Here is a 23,179-nt window from a genome sequence, read left to right as displayed (position 1 = left end):
TTTAGTCTAAGTTAGCTTTTAATATCTAGACCGAGGGATAAGACCCTTCGATATCCAAATTGCCTTCCTATCCTTGGATCGATCCCGGCTTTGCCGGATTACTACTTGATACCTCCGCTTGGGTGTGTAACCTTTTCGGGTGCATCAAGTTTTTGGCGCCGCTGCCGGGGATAGATTTAGTAGTTAGGATATCGTTTGTTTGTTTTGTTCATTAGTTTAGTGTTATTTGTTTCTTAGACGTTTTTAATTTATTTGTTTTTTTTTAGTTTCTTATCTTTTTTCTTTTTAGGCACCGTTACAAGAAAAGAGCCAAAAGTTACATAAAGGCGAAGGAAAAGGAAGGAATCGAGAAGCTTAAGAATAAAGGCGAACGAAACGAGAGGAGCACTCGATAGTATCGCATTCTATCTCATCCTTTTTACTTGTGTGTGATTGTTTAGTATATAAGTGTTAGCTCTCATTTTGTGATTGTGTGTTAGTATCCTTGAACATCGTGAGATCATGGCAAGTTGGTCATTTGATGAGAATGACCTTATGCGAACCCTTTCCAACACTAGTCGACCATCTACAAGTCATCAGGACTACTCAAATTTATATAGGAATGTTACGACTAGTGATAGGAATAGGCGAGTTGAGTCTGACCGACCTAGGATGACCATGGGTGAATATCGACGAATGTATGGAGTCGGTCAGACTCGTGATGGATATGGTCTTAGGGATTATGAGCATGAGGGTAACCAACCCCGTAGCAGTCTTCGAGACAATCGACAAGAATTTGGGATGACCACACCTTCATGTATGAATTTGTCATTTGATGATAACCGTAGTTCCATTAGTATTGATCGACCATGTCGAAGTCTTCGTGACTATCGACAAGCATATATGAATGGTTCACTTAGGGATGACAATTCCCGACTCGATGATTTCACTTAAAGAGTCGAGTCTAGGTATCTACATGAAGGTAGTGAAGAAAGGACCATGGAGACCATTAGCCCGGTTTGTGCTATTTGTGCAAGCTTAGACCATTTGACCGAGTATTGTCCCATGATCCGTGTTCCGCGAGAGTCTTCGTCTAGTTATACTCATGTGCCTTATTACGAGGAGATGTCTGAAGATACTCTCCAAGCAATTTTAGAGTACCAAACTAGATTTAATCGAGATATAACGGAGATCACGGAACGGATTCTCAAAATTGTTGATAGACTTGAATCAGAGCCTATCGTCGACGAGGAAGGGGTTTGCGCACCCCAAACTCAAGAAGAGACTATGATTGATGGTGAGGGTAATACACCTAACTCTGGTCTTAAGTTAAATGTCGAAGAAGCTCTTGATAGACCCTTAGAGCATGAATTGACCAACGAACCTTATTGCTCAATCCCTCGACCACTGTCATCTCACCATGATCCGACTACATTAGATTTTAATGTTCAGGATGATAGCTCTACGAGCAAGTTTGGGGATCACAAAATGTTGAACTTTCCAATTTTTAGCACATGTGATTATTTGGATGGGTTATGTAGAATGGAAGGTGTTATAACTGACTTTGAGGCTCCCGATGCCTTTAAGGATGTCGATAACATAGTAGTTGAAGAGATAGCGGATAGCTTGTTGGATTATTTACCTAAGGAAATTATGGACCTTGACTTGGTCCCCGAGTCTATTGCCTTACCCTTAGAGTCTAGTTCGGCCTTCCACATGATCTCAGACTCGGTTGTTGACCCCTTTTGGGACACTTCGGACGTCTTCCCTAGCATGTCTAGGGACTTAGTGGATGTTTTATCCACTAAGCTTGAGTTTGACTTTTTACCTGCGATTGACTTCCTGGCCCTTCATTTGTATGTCGATCCTTTTGACGACTTCTTAGTCGTCGCCCCTAGCATTCATGCTTACTTAGTGGACCGTGCATCCACTAAGTTTGGGGATGGCTTCTTTTTGCTTTTCGTCTCACTTGCACGTTATAGCTTGTATATATTTGTGAGACGATTACCATGTGTATATAGTTTTCTTTGGGTTGACCCCCAAATCTTCCGTCTTTTATTATATAATCGTTAGGTCGATTGAGATGGGCCTTGATGTTTGTGGGTATCATCTCTGGAAACCCTCCGCGAGACATAACTCGTGCTCTTGTGTGAAAACAAGAGAATCAAAGGCTAATTGCATAGCTCAATGTAATCGTGTATACCCGCGTTAGTGGTAGAGTTCTATATGGTCATGTTTTTATGTGCTTCATTCTCATTATATTTTTGGATATTTTAGGAGCATTTCTTATATGTTTTATTTCTAAGGCGTGGTTTGTTCCAAGTTTGGGGATGGCGTGAGCTTGGCATTACTTGGAACCTCGTTATACATGAGCCTTGGTAGTATCATCTTTTATCTCCTTCGGTTATGGTAATATCTCTCCACTCTTCTCTTTAAATTGATGTGCCTTTTTATCTTTTGGTGAGTGTATGCTTAGAACATTGAGGACAATGTTAGTTTTAAGTTTGGGGATGCGGGATATGACCATAACCAATGCATGACCATGGGTTTCAAAGACAAAAGGGTTCAAACTAGCCAAAATTTGAAAATTTTTGAACATTTTGAGTAGATTTGCATGTGATTATAGTGATAGTTTTAAGAATGTTGATGCATATGTATCGAGTTGATGGGTTTTGTGATTGCTAATGGTCTTTGCATGAAAGTCGAGTCTTTAAGTGTTTGTGTTATACTATGGGAGTAACATCTTAGAGAAGAAGAAACATCTCTAAGAGACCTAGAGTAGTCATTAGTGGAGACTTAACCCATGTGAGAGCTCAAAGCATAAATTGTCCTTCGAGTGTACTCTTCCGCGCTAACTCCGAGTAGAATGAAGAGCTACTCAACCTCGTAACTATTAAAAGAGCTCATTTGATCTCGTGTGCTCAACTTCCTTAGCCACTAAGAGTGACATTAGGATAGCGAATTAATCTTGCCCTTGTAGTCCATGAAACCCAATGAGAATGCCAACTAGAGGAAGGCGGATACTCCATCACCATCCATCATCTTATATCCCGAGAATGAAGACATGAGAAGAAAGAATGAAGAATGTCAAAAGCAAGTATGAAATGAAAAGTTGATTGCAAGAATAGAGTCATGTGTGTTGTATTTTGTTTTGGTTGATTGTATTTGTGTTATGAAAAAGGAAAAAAAAAGTGAAAAAGCGAAAAAAAGTGATGAAAAAAACAAAAGAAGAAGAAAGAGAAATGAAATAAAGTGGTTTATGTGTATGTTTGAGCATGTTAGCTCTTTTGTGTGAGTGATGTGATTGTATATATGTGTGTTTGTGTATATGTTCATGAATAAGTATTCGAAGCAAGAAACGAATGTGGAAGTGCTTAAGAGGTTCAATCATGAAGAGTTCGACATTCTCGGGAATCCTCCATCGTTATCCATCTCTAGTATCCGTTAACCTTTGGAAGGCATTCTTAGAGGGTATAATGGGTGAGAAGGGTGAGTGAGCTTCCCCACTCTGTTTAGTGGCTAATTCCTTTTCGAAGATCATTCGTTCCAAAATGTTGTCCTCACCCCTTTTTATGTGTTGAGTCCATGTTAGTGATCACACTCACACATACGAGCGAACCATTCTTGAGTGATTTCATATTTGGAGTGTATGCCCGTGAGGCCGAAGTCGAGGCGAAATGTACTAACTTAGGAATCAAGGTTTTGTGACTTCGGAACATAGATGTTGCTCATTATGGTATGACACTAGCACTTTAGGGTAAGATCATTAGTGAAGGGGCCTTTAGCTTTTACAAAAACTTATTTACTTGATTCATTATGTGTTGACATGCTTAAACCCCTTACTATGTGAACTATGCTTATCTATGATTTGGATGTTGGACCCTTGTGTCTCATGAGACTCGATGTTTGTGGGTGTCATCTATGGAAACCCTCACGAGACGACACTCGTCCTTTAGGGGCAACCTAGGGGTTTAAAGGCTTGTTGCATACGCTAAATGCAACCGGGATGCCTCCGAAAGTGAGTTAGGCTTTTATTTTGTTTTATTTGCTCAAGGACTAGCAAAGTTTAAGTTTGGGGATCTTGATGTGACAATAAAATGTCACATTTGGAGAGCCTAACTTACACTAATTATTCATTTTCGAGTGTTATCAATAATATTTTATGTGTTTTTCATGTTAGGTACCTATTTTGGAGTTAGACATAAAAATGGGAATAAAGGGAACGAATTGTCACTATCATTTTAATGTGCCGAAAACGAGAGAAAATGACTTCAAGCAAATCAAATTACAAGTGGAGGCAATGACGACTCCGACGGTGAAAACAGAAGTCAATTCCGAGTTCGGACGAAGAAGATATGAAAGGAAGAAGCCAAGGTCTTTTCTTGAAGGCACTCTCCTTTGTTTCTAGTTGGGAATCAAAGTCAAGCCCACAAAGAAAAGAAGAAGAAAGAAAGGAGTAGAGATTTTAGAGGCACCTCTTTAGGGTTCAAGATGAAATGGTCTAAAGACTTAGTCAAACTTTGACTAAGTCTAGGGTTTGACTCAAGTTTGAGAAAGGGGTCAAAGGCTACTATTCATCTTCTTCATCATTCATCAAAGGGCAACCAAGCAAGAAGAGAGAGAAGAAGGAGGTAGGGCTTGTTCTTCTAGGGTTTTTGGTTCTTGAAGTTGGAAACTTGAAGGAAGAGAGAGAAAAGAGAGAAGGAAGGAGCTGTTGCCAGCCAAAGCTTGGCCGGCCAGCACTCAAGGCCGGCCAAGCCTAGGCCGGTACAGCAGCAAGTACGGGCTGGCACGCGAGGAGGAGCAGCTCGGGCTGCACATCTCACGGGAACAGCAGCTGCAGCCCGAGCAGCTGCAGCCGAGCAGCACCATTAAAGCACGGGACAGAAGCTCCTCATATGCTCGGAGCTGTTGTTCGCTTCACGAGACGCTTGCTCGGAGCATGGAGGACGCGGCTGCAGAGCTAGGGACCCGGATTTGGCCGGATACCATGGTTTTTTACCGAACTTCTTCCCTTTCTTTGGCCGGATTATTCTAGGTTTTCCGGCCATCTTCTTGGCCGGAAAACTTAGGGTTTTTACTCCCCATCATCTTGGCTTGCTTCTCATATGAATTGATTTGATATTTGAGTAGAAATTTGTAGAGAGAGAAAGCTAGGGTTAGCTTTAATGGAGGTTGTGTTCTAAATGGAGAAGATGATGGTGGTCGCTATGGGGAACCCTGAAAATTGCTAAGGGGAGACCGGCTGCACCTTAAAGACTCATATTTTCCGACGATCTTAGCCTCGAACCAACATCGAAAAAGGGGGATTTTCTCACCATTTCCTTTCCATTTCTTATTGAATCACCATGTTTAGCTAACTTTAGTTTGTCGATTATATGAGATGGAATGTGATGAATTCGTGACTATGTTTAATATGATTTGATGTTTTGATTATAAATTGATGTTTATTTATTTCGATTATCGTTTTGATCGTATTTTCATGTGTCTTGTCAAGCACTTCGCATAGTTAATAGACGAAACGAAGTATTCGATATCGATCGGAATCTAAGTCATAATTTCATGTGTCTTGTCATGCACTTCACATAGTTAGGCGACTAGACGACACTTTCGATGACTCGGGATTAACCGATTTAGACGTTTTTTTTTTTTTGCAGAAATCAGCAGGGATTAAGGGACCCTGACCCATTTATTGAACTAAAAGATCAAAACAATCATCCCTCATTATAACAACTATAATGAGACTCAAAACAGCCACAAATCAAAGCTATTAGATAAACCTAACAGCACACAAACTAACAAAATCAACAAAGTAACAATAGGCCAGCAACCAAAAAGAAGTGACCAGCAACAGACCAGCCACCCAGCAACCTATCTCACTCTTTGGCGCACAGCTCCCTGCTGCTCCTCCATGATCAATCTCTGAAGCTCCATACCAAGGTCTAAAGGACCAAGCTCCTCATCCCCATGAATAGGTCTATGACTAGCCAGCCAATCAGCAACCTGGTTAGTCTCACGAAATACATGAATAGTGTTACAATAAGTCAGCTGCCCCATCAATTTCCTAATCTTAGCAACCAAAAACTTTGACTGCCATGGAGGAGCCAAGTTACTGTTAGTAAGCAGATGATACACCATCTTTGAATCAGTAGCAACAACCAACTTATCACAGCCATACTTAATAGCTAGCAGGAGCCCTCTTTCCACCCCCTGAAGCTCATGGTGCACTACAGACACAGGATCAGCAGCACCATGAGCAGCAGCAAGTACCTGACCTCTATGGTCCCTCATAACACAACCATAACCTGCTGAATCCCTGCAAAAGGAGCCATCAACATTGAGCATAACAAACCCAATAGCAGGCTTTTTCCATTCACACAAAGTAACAGCAGCAACAGCAAACTCAAAAGTTAGATTAAAGTTGAGGGCAACCCTCCTGCTCCTCTGGTTATCTTTTGCCTTAACCTTCAACCCAGTACACTTCATCCTGATGTCTGCTACAATTCTTCTCAAGACTTCCCTCTCTGATTCAACTTTACCAGTAAAGACCCTCCTATTCCTCTCAAGCCAAATATGATAGACATAGGCATTAAAGGCCAATTTACCAACAAGAGCAACCATATCCTTACCAGCAAAAAGCTTGACTAACCAGGCCACTTCTTGAGTCCAACCAGACTTAGATATCTTAGAAACAGCAAGAAGTTCCAAAATAGACTTCCAAACAACACAAGAAAAGCTGCAAGAGAAAAGAAGATGAAAATCATCCTCCACATAACAAGCACATAAAACACAAGTATTGTCAGGAGTAACACCCCACTTGTGAAGCTTATCCTTGGTCTTCAAGGCCCTTCTCATAGCTACCCAAGTGATAAAACTTTGCCTAGGTATGTTATGGGAAAACCACACAATATCACACCAAGGAACAACTTCTTCTTTCCTTCTAATGGCCTCATAAGTTTCTTTAAGAGTAAAGGTGCCAGATTTACCTGCAGTCCACACTCTCTCATCATCAAAACCAACCTGAATACCCACCTCAGGTAATCTATCCAAAATCTCAACCAAAGCTCCTTGAAGCATATGAGGAACAGCCCATTCACCATTAGAGATACAGACACTGACCTTAGCTGAAGCATTAAGCCTGCTATCAAGCCTAAAGAAAGGGTCCAAGAAAGAATAAAGAACACCCAAGGGGTGCCACACATCAAACCAGAAATCAGTGCTCTCACCATTGCCTATAAGGACCTTGGCAAGGTGAAGACCTTGTTCTCTGCAATGCAATATACATCTCCAACTCCATGAAGAGTCCTGAGGAACCTTCATGACCCAAAAGTCATTCCCTGAAATCAAATTGGCCTTAACCCAGGAAACCCACAAAGTATCCTTACCAATGAACAGCTCCCATATATGTCTCAGGGTAGCAGCAGTATTAAGTGTCAATAAATCCCTAAGGTTCAAACCACCTTCTTTATAGGGCAGACACACCACATTCCTACTTACAGTAGCCCTCTTAGCTTTCAAATCAGTACCAGCCCAAAGGAAATTATGAATGATAGAAGAAAGCTCTTGAAAGACCCTCTTAGGCAAAACAAAAGAGCTAATCCAAAACATAACCATACCATTGATAACAGAAGTAATAAGAGTAACTCTACCAGCATATGAAAGGAATTTAGACTTCCAAGATTGTACCTTCTTAAGCACCCTATCAAGCAAGGGCTGGCAATCAGCATAGGTCAATCTAGAAGAGAGCAAGGGAACTCCAAGGTATCTTACTGGCAAGGCAGCTACATCAAAACCCAACACAACCTTGATAACCTCAAGAGTGCCAGCATCCACACCACCAGCAAAAATAGAGCTCTTCATGTGATTAGCTTTCAATCCAGTACAAAAGGTAAAGCTTTCCAAAGCACCAGCCAAAGCACTAGCAGACTCCACATCCCCTTTGAGAAAGACCAAAAGATCATCTGCAAAACTAAGATGAGTAATAATAGGACTAGAACACTTAGGATGCAAATGAAAACTACCATCCCCAACCTTCTGCAGCAGGAAAATATTAAGGACCTCCATAACCATCACAAAAAGGTAAGGAGACATAGGACACCCCTGTCTCAATCCCCTTTTCCCCCTGAAATAGCCAAAAGAACTCCCATTCACCATAATAGAAAACCTGGAAGTAGAAACACAGATCCTAACCCAATGGACAAACTCCATAGGAAATCCAAAAAGCTGCATAATCTTGAAAATGGCTTCCCACTCAACTGTATCATAAGCTTTCTGAAGATCAATCTTCACAGCACACCTAGGAGGGCCTCTACCCCTGTGATAGTTCCTGGTAAGCTCATGAGCTAAAAGGATGTTATCCTGAATAGCTCTCTCAGCAATAAAAGCAGATTGACAAGGACTAATCAACTCAAAAATCACCCTCTTCATCCTCAAAGTGAGAATCTTTGTAATGCATTTATAAATAACATTACAACAAGAAATAGGCCTAAAATCAGTTACCCTAGATGCATTAGGAACCTTAGGAACCAAGGTAACTAAGGTAGAGTTTACCTCACCAAGCAGCTTTCCAGAAGAGAAGACCCTAGCCACAGCCTCACAGAAATCATCTCCCACAATATTCCAACAACACTTAAAGAAATGAGATGAAAATCCATCTGGCCCAGGGGCTTTATCTGACCCAATAGTAGATAGAGCATAAACAATCTCTTCTCTAGTCACTTTATCAATCAAACCAGCAGCCTGGTCACTAGAAAGAGCATGAGCAAACTTCACCCCTTCCAGCCTCTCATGAAAGTCAACATCAAGAGAGACACCAAACATGTTCTGATAGAAATCCACACATTCAGAAGCCACCTCATGACAAAGAGATAATTTCTCACCAGCCCCATTAAAGAGAAAAGGAATATTATTCCTGGATCTTCTCTCTTTCATGGAACTATGAAAAAACTTAGTATTTCCATCCCCAAGCTGAATCTTTTGAACTCTAGACTTTTGTTTCATCATAGCTTCCTCAGTCCTTGCCAATCTAACATAAGTGCCAACAGCCTCCCTCTCAGCCTCCCTCACCTGATAATCACCTGGCTCAGAATGAAGGAGAGACTGCATCATATCCATAGACTCCCTAGCCTCCTGAACCTGCAAAGAAAAGTTATGAAACCTAGCTCTCTTCCACTCATTCAGGACAGACTTAACCTTTTTTAATTTGCACACCAGTCTATACATTGGGTTACCCATCACTTCCATGCTCCAAGCATTCTTCACTAACTCCATAAACCCTTCCTCCTCTACCCAACAGTTAAAGAATTTAAAGGGTCTAGGACCAGCACCACCCTTCTCAAGAAGAGACACAACACAAGGACAATGATCTGAAACACCATGATTTAGAAACTCAGCCCTTGCATTAGGAAAGCCAGACACCCATTCAATATTAACCAATACTCTGTCTAGCTTTTCTCCTATATGCCCATCACCACTCTGTCCATTAGACCAAGTAAAAAAATTACCAGAATAAGGACAATCAAACAAATGAGCATCCCAAATACAGTCCCTGAAATCAACAGTATCACAAGGCCTAACAGCAGCCCCACCTATCTTATCTCCAGCCTCTAAGAGTGAATTAAAATCTCCCATGACTATCCAGGCCAAATCATAATTCCTGGCTACCATTCTTATCTCATTCCAAAGTCTTCTCCTGGAAATCCCATCATTATGGGCATACACAATACTCAGAAGAAAAGACCTACCATCCTTCATAGTTAACATAGCAGTAACCATCTGATCAGATAAAGAAATAACATATAACCCTATCTGAGAACCATCCCATAATAGCCAAATCCTGCCTGTCCTATCCCATTCATAATTAGCAACCCAATTCCAAGTAGGCAACAATCTTCTTCTAACAACATCCTTATTATCCATATCCACATGAGTTTCAATCACACCACAAACACACACATTATTAGTCCTAATAAGATGAATGATTTCTCTAGTTTTCAAGGTATCATTCAAACCTCTAATATTCCAGCAAGCTAAATTATCCATGAGAGTCACTAGGAAAGGAAGACTTACCTCTACCTCTATTAGCTCTCTTGCCACCACCAGCTTTGCCTTCAAACACTCTAATACCACTGCCTACTGGACCAACCAAAAGAGGAGCAGCAACAGCCAAGGGCTCCTTGATTACATCAGACCCCTCCAAGTGAACACTTCTATCTTCTGCATCCCCATTTTCCTCATTGCAAGATAATGGTACCAATGCCAGAGACCCATCAGTAAACATACCACCACCCCTACTCAACTCATCATTAAACCCTCTCATAGGACAACCATCAAAAACAAAGTTCTCAGAATCAGGAGGACTTGCACCCCTATTCATGGCCTTTCTCTTTCCAGAATGTCTACCTTTTACCTCAGTCCACTCTTCTTCAACCATAGCAGTATCATTATTCTCTTTACTACCAGAGGATTCACCAGACTCCTTACCCATCTTCCCAACAGTATCATCTTTAACCACCTTAGGTATCCACACCTGTTGAACAGGACTGGTAACTTTGATACACTTAGCTGTGGAGTGTCCTAACAGAGCACACTTAGAACAAAAGAGAGGTTTCCAATTATACTCCACAACAACATCCACATCCCTCTCACCATTTAGAAACACAGGAATGATTTTAGGTAATTCCTTATCAAGACTAACTTCAACACATACCCTGGCATAGGCCATCCTAGCCTGGGTAGCAGTAGGACCATCAAGAAAAAGAGGTTTCCCAATCCAACTAGCCAAAGACTGCAATCCCTCCTCATCCCATAACACAATAGGGACATTCCTCAAATTGACCCAAATAGGGATAGTCTTAAAGCTAGTCATCTCCCTTTCAATATTAAGACTCCAAGGCCTCACTATAAATATCCTATTAGCAATGGTAATAGGCTCATGCTCCAAAATACGAATTCTGTCTTCCTCAAGGTCTGGTTTAATAATAAAGACACTATCCCCATGAATAGTGATAGACACAGTACCCTTTGGCCTCCAAACATTCAGCAAATTCCTCCTAACAACCTCAAAAGACAATCGACCACCAATGAAACTACCCACAACCCACCTCTCACACTCACTAATCCGAGTCTGTAGATTGGGAGTAACAAAATTTACACCTCTCACACCATTAATCTCAGTAGGGGGAACATAAGATAGAGGCTTCCTACCTGGAACATTGTGTCGAGCAAACAAACTAGCCCAGTTAGTAGTAGAATGCCCATTGTCACCATCACCTCTCTGGTTTGAAGGAATTTCTGTTTGAGGTCTTTCATCAAACACCTTACGAGCACCAAACCGAAAGGAAGAACCCATACCAGAAGTACCAGAAGAAGGATTCGCAGGAGTACCAAGAGCAGGATTAACCACCTCTCTGGTTAATCCTGCTCTTGGTACTCCTACGAATCCTACTTCTGGTGCTTCTGGTATGGGTTCTTCTTTTAGGTTTGGTGCTCGTAAAGTGTTTGATGAAAGACCTCAAACAGAAATCCCTTCAAACCAGAGAGGTGATGGTGACAATGGGCATTCTACTACTAACTGGGCTAGTTTGTTTGCTCGACACAATGTTCCAGGTAGGAAGCCTCTATCTTATGTTCCCCCTACTGAGATTAATGGTGTGAGAGGTGTACATTTTGTTACTCCCAATCTACAGACTCGGATTAGTGAGTGTGAGAGGTGGGTTGTGGGTAGTTTCATTGGTGGTCGATTGTCTTTTGAGGTTGTTAGGAGGAATTTGCTGAATGTTTGGAGGCCAAAGGGTACTGTGTCTATTACTATTCATGGGGATAGTGTCTTTATTTTAAACCTGACCTTGAGGAAGACAGAATTCGTATTTTGGAGCATGAGCCTATTACTATTGCTAATAGGATATTTATAGTGAGGCCTTGGAGTCTTAACATTGAAAGGGAGATGGCTAGCTTTAAGACTATCCCTATTTGGGTCAATTTGAGGAATGTACCTATTGTGTTATGGGATGAGGAGGGACTGCAGTCATTGGCTAGCTGGATTGGGAAACCTCTTTTCCTTGATGGTCCTACTGCTACCCAGGCTAGGATGGCCTATGCCAGGGTATGTGTTGAAGTTAGTCTTGATAAGGAATTACCTAAAATCATTCCTGTGTTTCTAAATGGTGTGAGGGATGTGGATGTTGTAGTGGAGTATAATTGGAAACCTCTCTTTTGCTCTAAATGTGCTGTGTTAGGACACTCCACAGCTAAGTGTATCAAAGTTGCCAGTCCTGTTCAACAGGTGTGGATACCTAAGGAGGTTAAAGATGATACTGTTGGGAAGATGGGTAAGGAGTCTGGTGAATCTTCTGGTAGTAAAGAGAATAATGATACTGCTATGGTAGAAGAAGAGTGGACTGAGGTAAAGGGTAGACATTCTGGCAAGAGAAAGGCCATGAATAGGGGTGCTAGTCCTCCTGATTCTGAGAAATTTGTTTTTGATGGTTGTCCTATGAGAGGGTTTAATGATGAGTTGAGTAGGGGTGGTGGTATGTTTGCTGATGGGTCTCTGGCATTGGTACCATTATCTAGCAATGAGGCAAATGGGGATGCAGAAGATAGAAGTATTCACTTGGATGGGTCTGATGTAATCAAGGAACCATTGGTTGTTGCTGCTCCTCTTTTGGTTGGTCCAGTAGGCAGTGGTATTAGAGTGTTTGAAGGAAAAGCTGGTGGTGGTAAGAGAGCTAATAGAGGTAGAGGTAAGTCTTCCTTTCCTAGTGACTCTCATGGATAATTTAGCTTGCTGGAATATTAGAGGTTTGAATGATGCCTTGAAAACTAGAGAAATCATTCATCTTATTAGGACTAATAATGTGTGTGTTTGTGGTGTGATTGAAACTCATGTTGATATGGATAATAAGGATGTTGTTAGAAGAAGATTGTTGCCTACTTGGAATTGGGCTGCCAATTATGAATGGGATAGGACAGGCAGGATTTGGCTCTTATGGGATGGTTCTCAGATAGGGTTATATGTTATTTCTTTATCTGATCAGATGATCACTGCTATGTTAACTATGAAGGATGGTAGGTCTTTTCTTCTGAGTATTGTGTATGCCCATAATGATGGGATTTCCAGGAGAAGACTTTGGAATGAGATAAGAATGGTAGCCAGGAATTATGATTTGGCCTGGATAGTCATGGATGACTTTAATTCAGTTTTAGAGGCTGGAGATAAGATAGGTGGGGCTGCTGTTAGGCCTTGTGATACTGTTGATTTCAGGGACTGTATTTGGGATGCTCATTTGTTTGATTGTCCTTATTCTGGTAATTTTTTTACTTGGTCTAATGGACAGAGTGGTGATGGGCATATAGGAGAAAAGCTGGACAGAGTATTGGTTAATATTGAATGGGTGTCTGGCTTTCCTAATGCAAGGGTTGAGTTTCTAAATCATGGTGTTTCAGATCATTGTCCTTGTGTTGTGTCTCTTCTTGAGAAGGGTGGTGCTGGTCCTAGACCCTTCAAATTCTTTAACTGTTGGGTTGAGGAGGAAGGGTTTATGGAGTTAGTGAAGAATGCTTGGAGCATGGAAGTGATGGGCAACCCAATGTATAGACTGGTGTGCAAATTAAAAAAGGTTAAGTCTGTCATGAATGAGTGGAAGAGAGCTAGGTTTCATAACTTTTCTTTGCAGGTTCAGGAGGCTAGGGAGTCTATGGATATGATGCAGTCTCTCCTTCATTCTGAGCCAGGTGATTATCAGGTGAGGGAGGCTGAGAGGGAGGCTGTTGGCACTTATGTTAGATTGGCAAGGACTGAGGAAGCCATGATGAAACAAAAGTCTAGAGTTCAAAAGATTCAGCTTGGGGATGGAAATACTAAGTTTTTTCATAGTTCCATGAAAGAGAGAAGATCCAGGAATAATATTCCTTTTCTCTTTAATGGGGCTGGTGAGAAATTATCTCTTTGTCAAGAGGTGGCTTCTGAGTGTGTGGATTTCTATCAGAATATGTTTGGTGTATCTCTTGATGTTGACTTTCATGAGAGGCTGGAGGGGGTGAAGTTTGCTCATGCTCTTTCTAGTGACCAGGCTGCTTGTTTGATTGATAAAGTGACTAGAGAAGAGATTGTTTATGCCCTATCTACTATTGGGTCAGATAAAGCCCCTGGGCCAGATGGATTTTCATCTTATTTCTTTAAGTGTTGTTGGAATATTGTGGGAGATGATTTCTGTGAGGCTGTGGCTAGGGTCTTCTCTTCTGGAAAGCTGCTTGGTGAGGTAAACTCTACCTTAGTAACCTTGGTTCTTAAGGTTCCTAATGCTTCTAGGGTAACTGATTTTAGGCCTATTTCTTGTTGTAATGTTATTTATAAATACATTACAAAGATTCTCACTTTGAGGATGAAGAGGGTGATTTTTGAGTTGATAAGTCCTTGTCAATCTGCTTTTATTGCTGAAAGAGCTATACAGGATAACATCCTTTTAGCTCATGAGCTTACCAGGAACTATCACAGGGGTAGAGGCCCTCCTAGGTGTGCTGTGAAGATTGATCTTCAGAAAGCTTATGACACAGTTGAATGGGAAGCTATTTTCAAGATTATGCAGCTTTTTGGGTTTCCTATGGAGTTTGTCCATTGGGTTAGGATCTGTGTTTCTACTTCCAGGTTTTCTATTATGGTGAATGGGAGTTCTTTTGGCTATTTCAGGGGGAAGAGGGGCTTGAGACAGGGGTGTCCTATGTCTCCTTACCTTTTTGTGATGGTTATGGAGGTCCTTAATGTTTTAAGGTTGGGGATGGTAGTTTTCATTTGCATCCTAAGTGTTCTAGTCCTATTATTACTCATCTTAGTTTTGCAGATGATCTTTTGGTCTTTCTTAAAGGGGATGTGGAGTCTGCTAATGCTTTGGCTGGTGCTTTGGAGAGCTTTACCTTATGCACTGGATTGAAAGCTAATCACATGAAGAGCTCTATTTTTGCTGGTGGTGTGGATGCTGGCACCCTTGAGGTTATCAAGGTTGTGTTGGGTTTTGATGTAGCTGCCTTGCCAGTTAGATATCTTGGAGTTCCCTTGCTCTCTTCTAGATTGACCTATGCTGATTGCCAGCCCTTGCTTGATAGGGTGCTTAAGAAGGTACAATCTTGGAAGTCTAAATTCCTTTCATATGCTGGTAGGGTTACTCTTATTACTTCTGTTATCAATGGCATGGTTATGTTTTGGATTAGTTCTTTTGTTTTGCCTAAGAGGGTCTTTCAATAGCTTTCCTCTATCATTCATAATTTCCTTTGGGCTGGTACTGATTTGAAAGCTAAGAGGGCTACTGTTAGTAGGAATGTGGTGTGTCTGCCCTATAAAGAAGGTGGTTTGAACCTTAGGGATTTATTGACTCTTAATACTGCTGCTACCCTGAGACATATATGGGAGCTGTTCATTGGTAAGGATACTTTGTGGGTTTCCTGGGTAAAGGCCAATTTGATTTCAGGGAATGACTTTTGGGTCATGAAGGTTCCTCAGGACTCTTCATGGAGTTGGAGATGTATATTGAATTGCAGAGAACAAGGTCTTAACCTTGCCAAGGTTCTTATAGGCAATGGTAAGAGCACTGATTTCTGGTTTGATGTGTGGCACCCCTTGGGTGTTCTTTATTCTTTCTTGGACCCTTTCTTTAGGCTTGATAGCAGGCTTAATGCTTCAGCTAAGGTCAGTGTTTGTATCTCTAATGGTGAATGGGCTGTTCCTTATATGCTTCAAGGAGCTTTGTTTGAGATTTTGGATAGATTACCTGAGGTGGGTATTCAGGTTGGTTTTGATGATGAGAGAGTGTGGACTGCAGGTAAATCTGGCATCTTTACTCTTAAAGAAACTTATGAGGCCATTAGAAGGAAAGAAGAAGTTGTTCCTTGGTGTGATATTGTGTGGTTTTCTCATAACATACCTAGGCAAAGTTTTATCACCTGGGTAGCTATGAGAAGGGCCTTGAAGACCAAGGATAAGCTTCACAAGTGGGGTGTTATTCCTGACAATACTTGTGTACTATGTGCTTGTTATGTGGAGGATGATTTTCATCTTCTTTTCTCTTGCAACTTTTCTTGTGTTGTTTGGAAGTCTATTTTGGAACTTCTTGCTGTTTCTAAGCTATCTAAGTCTGATTGGACTCAAGAAGTGGCCTGGTTAGTCAAGCTATTTGCTGGTAAGGATATGGTTGCTCTTGTTGGTAAATTGGCCTTTAATGCCTATGTATATCATATTTGGCTTGAGAGGAATAGGAGGGTCTTTATTGGTAAAGCTGAATCAGAGAGGGAAGTCTTGAGGAGAATTGTAGCAGATATCAGGATGAAGTGTTCTGGGTAGAAGGTTAAGGCAAAAGATAATCAGAGGAGCAGGAGGGTTGCTCTCAACTTTAATCTAACTTTTGAATTTGCTGTTGCTGCTGTTACATTGTGTGAATGGAAAAAAGCCTGCTGTTGGGTTTGTTATGCTCAATGTTGATGGCTCCTTTTGCAGGGATTCAGCAGGTTATGGTTGTGTTATGAGGGACCATAGAGGTCAGGTACTTGCTGCTGCTCATGGTGCTGCTGATCCTGTGTCTGTAGTGCACCATGAGCTTCAGGGGGTGGAAAGAGGGCTCCTGCTAGCTGTTAAGTATGGCTGTGATAAGTTGGTTGTTGCTACTGATTCAAAGATGGTGTATCATCTGCTTACTAACAGTAACTTGGCTCCTCCATGGCAGTCAAAGTTTTTGGTTGCTAAGATTAGGAGATTGATGGGGCAGCTGACTTATTGTAACACTATTCATGTATTTCGTGAGACTAACCAGGTTGCTGATTGGCTGGCTAGTCATAGACCTATTCATGGGGATGAGGAGCTTGGTCCTTTAGACCTTGGTATGGAGCTTCAGAGATTGATCATTGAGGAGCAGCAGGGAGCTGTGCGCCAAAGAGTGAGATAGGTTGCTGTTCTGTTGCTGGTTACTACTTTTTGGTTGCTGGTCTATTATGCTCTGTTTTGTTTTGTGATTTTGGGTGCTGTTAGGTTTGTCTAATAGCTTTGCTGCTTGGTTGTATTTGAGTCTCATTATAGTTGTTATAATGAGGGATGATTGTTTTGATGTTTTAGTTCAATAAATGGGTCAGGGTCCCTTTAATCCCTGCTGATTCTTGCAAAAAAAAAAAACAAGCCCCAAACAGAACTCCTTGGCACGCAGAGCTGGTTTCCTTTAAAAAGAAATCCATCTTGCAAATGGTACTTATTTGTAACTCCCTTTTTGCACTCATATTAGTTTTTCCAGCCTTGTACTTTGACACAAATGAGAAGGATTGTAGAAATTCTACCCATTTAGCATGTCGGTTGTTTAGCCTGTGCTGGTTGTTTATGAACTTCAGTGCCTCATGATCAGAATGTAAAACCAACTGACCTGGCCTCAAATTATGCTCCCAATGTGTCAAAGCTCTTACAATAGCATAAAACTCCTTATCATAGGTTGAGTAGTTTTTCTGTGCTCCTGTAAGCTTCTCACTGAAATAAGCTATGGGACGTTGTCCTTGGATAAGAGCAGCTCCTATACCAACTCCATTAGCATCACATTCAACTTCAAACACTTGATTAAAATATGGAAGTGCTAAAATAGGTGCTTCGCATAGCTTTTGTTTCACCACTTCAAATGCCTTTTATGCAGCACTACTCCATTCGAACTTGTCCTTCTTTAAGCATCCAGTTAGTGGTGTCACGACAGTGATGAAATTCTTCACAAAGCGTCTATAGAATGACGCAAGTCCATGAAAGCTTCTTACATCAGATTGGGTTGCCGGAACTGGCCAACTCCTTATAGCTTCAACTTTGCTCTCATCAACTGAAATGCCCTTATCTGAAATAATAGAACCAAGAAACACAATGCTAGAAGTAAAGAACTCACTCTTCTCTAGCTTAGCTTATAGCTTGTTTCTTCTCAACACCTTGAAAACTTCCCTGAGGTGTATAGCATGCTCGGCTTCAGTTTTGCTGCAGACAAGAATATCATCAAAATAAACCACCACAAACTTTCCAATTAAATCACGCAGAACATGATTCATAAGTCTCATGAAAGTGCTGGGTGCATTGGATAATCCAAATGGCATGACTAGCCATTCAAACAAGCCACTCTTTGTCTTAAATGCAGTCTTCCATTCATCACCTTCCTTCATTCTGATCTGGTGATATCCACTCCTTAGATCAATCTTCGAAAATACCATTGATCCATTCAGCTCATCTAGCATGTCATCCAACCTGGGTATAGGATAACGATACTTGATAGTTATCTTGTTAATAGCTCGGATGTCTACACACATCCTCATTGAGCCATCTTTCTTTGGTACAAGCAGAGCAGGTACAGAACATAGACTCATGCTCTCCCTGACATACCCTCGATCAATCAGCTCTTGCACTTGTTTATGTAACTCCTTATCCTCTTCTGGATTGCATCTATAAGTTGGACGATTTGGCAAAGGTGCACTAGGTAATAAATCAATTTGATGCTCAATACCTCTTTTTGGAGGTAGACCAGGTGGTAAATCTTTAGGAAAAACATCACTGAACTCATTCATCAATTTCAGCATCAATGGATGAGAAATCACTTCAGCTCCCTCATTCTTTTCAACCACCAGCAAAGCAAAGACCTCCTTGCCCCTTTCCATCTTCTTCATTATTTTGGTTTCACCCAAAAACATGTTCTCTTTGCATTTCTCTGCTGCAGACTTAGCACACATAGTAGGTGATAATGGTGCTAACGTAATGTGCTTTTTATCCTTATGAAAAGAATAAGTGTTCTTGTACCCATCATGTACAGCTCTCCTATCAAACTCCCAAGGTCTGCCAAGCAATAAATGACAAGCATCCATTGGAATGACATCACAGATTACCTCATCGTGGTAGTTCTTCCCAATAGAAAAGGAAATCACAACCTGTTTGGAAACTTGCAACTTGCTCCCATCAGTCAACCACTTAAGCTAATAAGGTTGTCGATGCTTTATAGTTGGCAAACTCAACTTCTCCACAAGTGTACTGGATGCCACATTAGTACAACTTCCACTATCAATGATCAAACTGCAAACTTTTCCTTCGATTGTGCACCGGCTCTGGAAAATAGCTTCTCGTTGCTCTTCTTCTGTAATAGGAACAGAATGCAACACCCTTCGAATCACCAACAATTCTCCTCGATCAGGTTGCTCAATGACTTCATCATCTTCCTCATGAACTTTCTGATCAGCAGCTTCTAAATCATGAGATTCCTGCCTTAGCTCTTCCTCAATCTCCTCAATCTTTTGAGTTGTCATAACTCTTCGATTAGGACATTCAGCCTGAAAATACCCATATCCTTGACACTTAAAGCACTTCTTCTTTAAATTCAAGTCCATAGGCTTTGCTGAATTCTGATTTTCCGGCTATTTTGTTGCTGCTACTAACATCACTTTTTATAGCTCCTTTTGGAATCAAAGAAGAAAATTGATTGTAGGGTTTGTTATATGGCTTCTTGCTTGTTTTGATCTGCTTCTCCACCTTGATAGCAAGTTTCTTTACGTCATCAAGATTCCAGAAAGGTAGCAACTCTACCTTGGTTGAAATCTCATCATTCAAACCATGTACAAAGCGTACAATAGTCCTCTCTTGTGGTTCTTGAATATCACAACGTAATTGCAGAAGATCAAACTCCCTTGTATATTCTTCTACAGTCATCTTCTCTTGCTGCAAGTGTGTAAGCTTTAGGTACAAATCTTGCTTGTAATCATCGGGTAAAAATCTCCTCTTCATAAGTCGTTTCAGCTTCTCCCAAGACCTGACTTTAGTCTTGCCTTCTCTTAAACGTTGCGACTTACAAGTATCCCACCAAAGGCTAGCATAACCCTTTAGCCTTAAGGCTACCATAAAATCTTTGTGACCGAACAACTAAAGAATAAGTGGAAATCTGTTTCTTCATCTCCCCCACAGAATACACATGTAGTGTCTATAATCATACCCAACTAGCCAAAAGCGATCTAGTTTTGAGGCGTCTTCGAAAAGCAAGCCACGTAATGAAGCAATGTTTGGGGATACCACCCGGTGACCATACTAATGAAGTCCAACTCAATCGAGTTGCTCTAGGTCGAATTGCTGCATACGTCTCTTTGAGCGTAAACTCTCCATTCTGGCTAGGCATCCAGATCACCTCATCTCTAAGAGTACTATCTACGACCACCTCTCTGGCCTCAACCTCGATAGTCCCTAGCATGGCTGCTACATGAGTAGGAAAGACCCAGCCCTACTGCCCTATAAACTAAGAAACCCGGGCATCTAGATGAAGGTGAGAATCATATCTATACCCCTCCGCGAAAGCATCATAAAGAAGACCCCGAGGATGCCATAGATCAGTCTAAAAATTGGTATCATGACCATCCCCCAGAGAAGTGCAAATGAGTCACTGAGTCGTCGGCCTGCTGGCTAGAATTCGACGCCAACACCAAGAACTTCTACTCGAAGCCGATAAAGTCCAGAAGTGCTGATCTTTGATGAGATTATTTCCCACCTACTCAGCCCACAAAGTCGTCTTACCACTAACCAGGTCCCATATATGACGAAGATTTGACGCCTCGAACAACAACTCGATATTACGAAAACCAAGTCCCCCTTCATCAGTGGGGTAACAAAGGCTTTCCCAACCAATGGGAGCTCTCTTACACCCCATATCCACGCCAGACCACAGGAACTTACTAAATATGGAGTTGATGTCATTCATTACTCTTTTGGGAATAACGAACACTGCTGCCCAATATAGTAGCATACTATTCAAAACCACCTTTACGAGGAGAACTCGGCCCGCGAACGATAAAAATGGAGTCTTCCAAGATTGGATTCGTCCCTTGATTTTATCAATCAGCGGAATACAATGACTATGGTGAGACGAGATGATATAAGAGGTAAACCCAAATAACGAATAGGCAGAGAACCAGTACCGAATTTCAGAATACTAGTAATATCACTATGACCTTGGGCTGAAAGACCTGCAAAGAAAACCGTGCTCTTAGTCACATTGGCCTGCAACCCTGTCGCCCGATGAAAACCTGTTAACACACCTTTTAGAGATTGAGCCGAACCAGCGTCTCCTCGAAAGAAGACCATGAGATCGTCGGCGAAACAAAGGTGAGTAACTTTCGGAACTCGACACTTAGGGTGTAACAGGAACCAACCCGCTCTTTCCTCTCGATCAATAAGAACCGCGAATACCTCCATCATTAGGACAAACAGATATGGAGAAATCGGGCAGCCTTGCCGTAGACCTCGCTTCCCATCAAAATAACCATGGGCTTCACCATTAACCATAATCGAGAACTTAGACGTGGTGACACAGGCCCGTAGCCATTATATGAATATCCTTAGAAAGTGAAACTTACCAAGGACTGAGAATAGTGAAGACCAACGAACTGTGTCATACGCCTTCTTAAGGTCAATCTTAAACGTACACCTAGCCGAGGTATCTGGTCTGTGGTAATTCCTAACAATCTCATGGGCTAGCATGATATTGTCCTGAATAGTACGGCCAGAAATAAAGGCTGATTGACTCGGACTGATCATCGAATAAATAACTCCCTTCAGTCGTATAGTAAGAATCTTGGTAATGCATTTATACAACAGATTACAACAAGATATCGGTCTGAAATCTGACACTGAAGAAGCATTATCTATTTTAGGAAAAAGAGTAACAAAAGTAGAGTTTACCTCTTTGAGAAGTTTTCCGGAGCTGAAGAACCTCTGGATAGCTTCCACGAAATCATCTCCCACGATGTCCCAACACGCCTTAAAAAAATGGGAAGAGAACCCATCCGACCCCGACGATCGATCAGAACCAATAGTCTGTAAAGCAGCAAAAATCTCATCTCTAGTCACCCTCGTAATGAGAAGAGCTCCTTTGGATTTCGTAAGCGGGCGTGAGAACTCCACATTAGGTATGGGATCTAATGCTTCATTATCCTCGTCCTCCTGACCAAATAAGTCTCGAAAGAAGTCCACACACATATTAGCTATCTCCGCTGGATACTCGACCACCGAACCATCCTCCCTGGTGAGTCTAGTAATAGCATTCCTAGACTTCCGCTCTCTAATAGAGTTGTGAAAGTAAGTTGTATTGCTATCATCAAGAGTAAGCCATTCAACTTTAGCACGTTGTCGGAGCATTGCCGTTTCAGCTCGAACAACGTTACTATAGTTTCCGGTAGCTTCTCTCTTTTGCCTTCGTAGAACCGGGTTTGCTGGATCACCCTGCAATCGGACCTGCACTGAATGTAAAAAATTTCGGTTAATGGTTACCTGATTCGTCACCCCATTGAACTGAACTTTCTTCCAATCATTCAACCGAGCTTTCAAAGCCTTGAGCTTTGTCACCATTCGAAACATCGGGTTGCCCCTTACTGACTCCTTCCATACATCAGCAACAAGAGCTCTAAACGTGGGAATCTCCGTCCAGGCATTAAAGAACTGAAACGGAGTTCGCCAGTGTATGTTAGGTGCAGCAAGCGGTATAATGATGGGCGAGTGATCTGAGTCCCCAGCCGGTAGAAAGTCTGCTTTAGCTAGAGGAAAACAAGTCAACCACCTACTATTAATAAGAGCCCGATCAATCTTGGAACTGATGTTCGCAGCTCCCATCTGCCTGTTAGACCAAGTATAGAAACAACGCGTATACGAACAGTCGAACAGTCCCAAATCGGCAACACAATCAAACATCTCATTGGAGCCTTGAGATGGTGAGGTATTACCACCTCTTTTCTCATTGGCCAACATCGTGGTGTTGAAGTCACCTAGCACCAGCCAAGGAGCCTCAGAACCCGTCATAAGAAACTCAAGGTCCCTCCAAAGCTCCCAGCGATGAACAGTACTATTACTTCCGTACACCACTGCCAAATGAAAACCCGAGCCATCTGTAAATTGAACACCACCTGCAATAACTTGCCCTCCAACATGGGACCAAGTAAAATTGACCCTAGTAGGGTCCAAACCAATCCAAATCCGTCCATTCGGAACAACCACATAATTATCAATGAAGGTCCAGCTAGAATTAAGACTACGCTGAATACGAGTCTTATTCCTTTCCTGGACATGAGTTTCTAAAAAGCCACACAACCCAATACGGTTCAATCTCACAAAATCTCTAACACTCTTCATACGGAGAGCGTCATTAAGACCTCTCACGTTCCAACATGCGAGATTAATCAT

General features: G+C 41.6%; 2 protein-coding genes across 2 annotated transcripts; both read right to left on the bottom strand.

Moving 5' to 3' along the window:
- Window positions 1-17,628: 17,628 nt before the first annotated feature.
- Window positions 17,629-19,858, bottom strand: LOC147557373 (uncharacterized). The gene is made up of 4 exons (XM_086658828.1): window positions 19,400-19,858; window positions 19,048-19,293; window positions 17,914-18,942; window positions 17,629-17,820 (listed from the first exon to the last, which is right to left on the bottom strand). Exons 1-4 carry the CDS (start codon window positions 19,856-19,858, stop codon window positions 17,629-17,631), a joined length of 1,926 nt encoding a protein of 641 aa, XP_086514954.1.
- Window positions 19,859-20,842: 984 nt separating this feature from the next.
- Window positions 20,843-23,179, bottom strand: LOC147557372 (uncharacterized). The gene is made up of 3 exons (XM_086658827.1): window positions 22,274-23,179; window positions 22,018-22,225; window positions 20,843-20,970 (listed from the first exon to the last, which is right to left on the bottom strand). Exons 1-3 carry the CDS (start codon window positions 23,177-23,179, stop codon window positions 20,843-20,845), a joined length of 1,242 nt encoding a protein of 413 aa, XP_086514953.1.

The sequence above is a fragment of the Eschscholzia californica genome, unplaced genomic scaffold (assembly GCF_041429995.1).
Source record: "Eschscholzia californica isolate CP2 unplaced genomic scaffold, dmEscCali1.0.p SCAF_2, whole genome shotgun sequence".
Classification (NCBI taxonomy): domain Eukaryota; kingdom Viridiplantae; phylum Streptophyta; class Magnoliopsida; order Ranunculales; family Papaveraceae; genus Eschscholzia; species Eschscholzia californica.
Note: the sequence above shows the minus strand (reverse complement) of the source record. Positions and strands in the feature narration are given on the sequence as shown.

Bases quoted from the DNA above. Each gene is read 5' to 3' on its own strand.
- LOC147557373 (XM_086658828.1), bottom strand. From the start codon at position 19,858: ATGGTAGCCTTAAGGCTAAAGGGTTATGCTAGCCTTTGGTGGGATACT. The intron at 19,294-19,399 runs GTTAGTAGCAGC...GGGTATTTTCAG, and splicing joins AAGGAGCTATAAAAAGTGAT to GCTGAATGTCCTAATCGAAG. The intron at 17,821-17,913 runs GTGTTGAGAAGA...ATTTCAGATAAG, and splicing joins ACCTCAGGGAAGTTTTCAAG to GGCATTTCAGTTGATGAGAG.
- LOC147557372 (XM_086658827.1), bottom strand. From the start codon at position 23,179: ATGATTAATCTCGCATGTTGGAACGTGAGAGGTCTTAATGACGCTCTC. The intron at 22,226-22,273 runs GTAACCATTAAC...GTCCGATTGCAG, and splicing joins TCAATGGGGTGACGAATCAG to GGTGATCCAGCAAACCCGGT. The intron at 20,971-22,017 runs GTTCGGTGGTCG...TTTTCTTTGCAG, and splicing joins TAGACTCACCAGGGAGGATG to GTCTTTCAGCCCAAGGTCAT.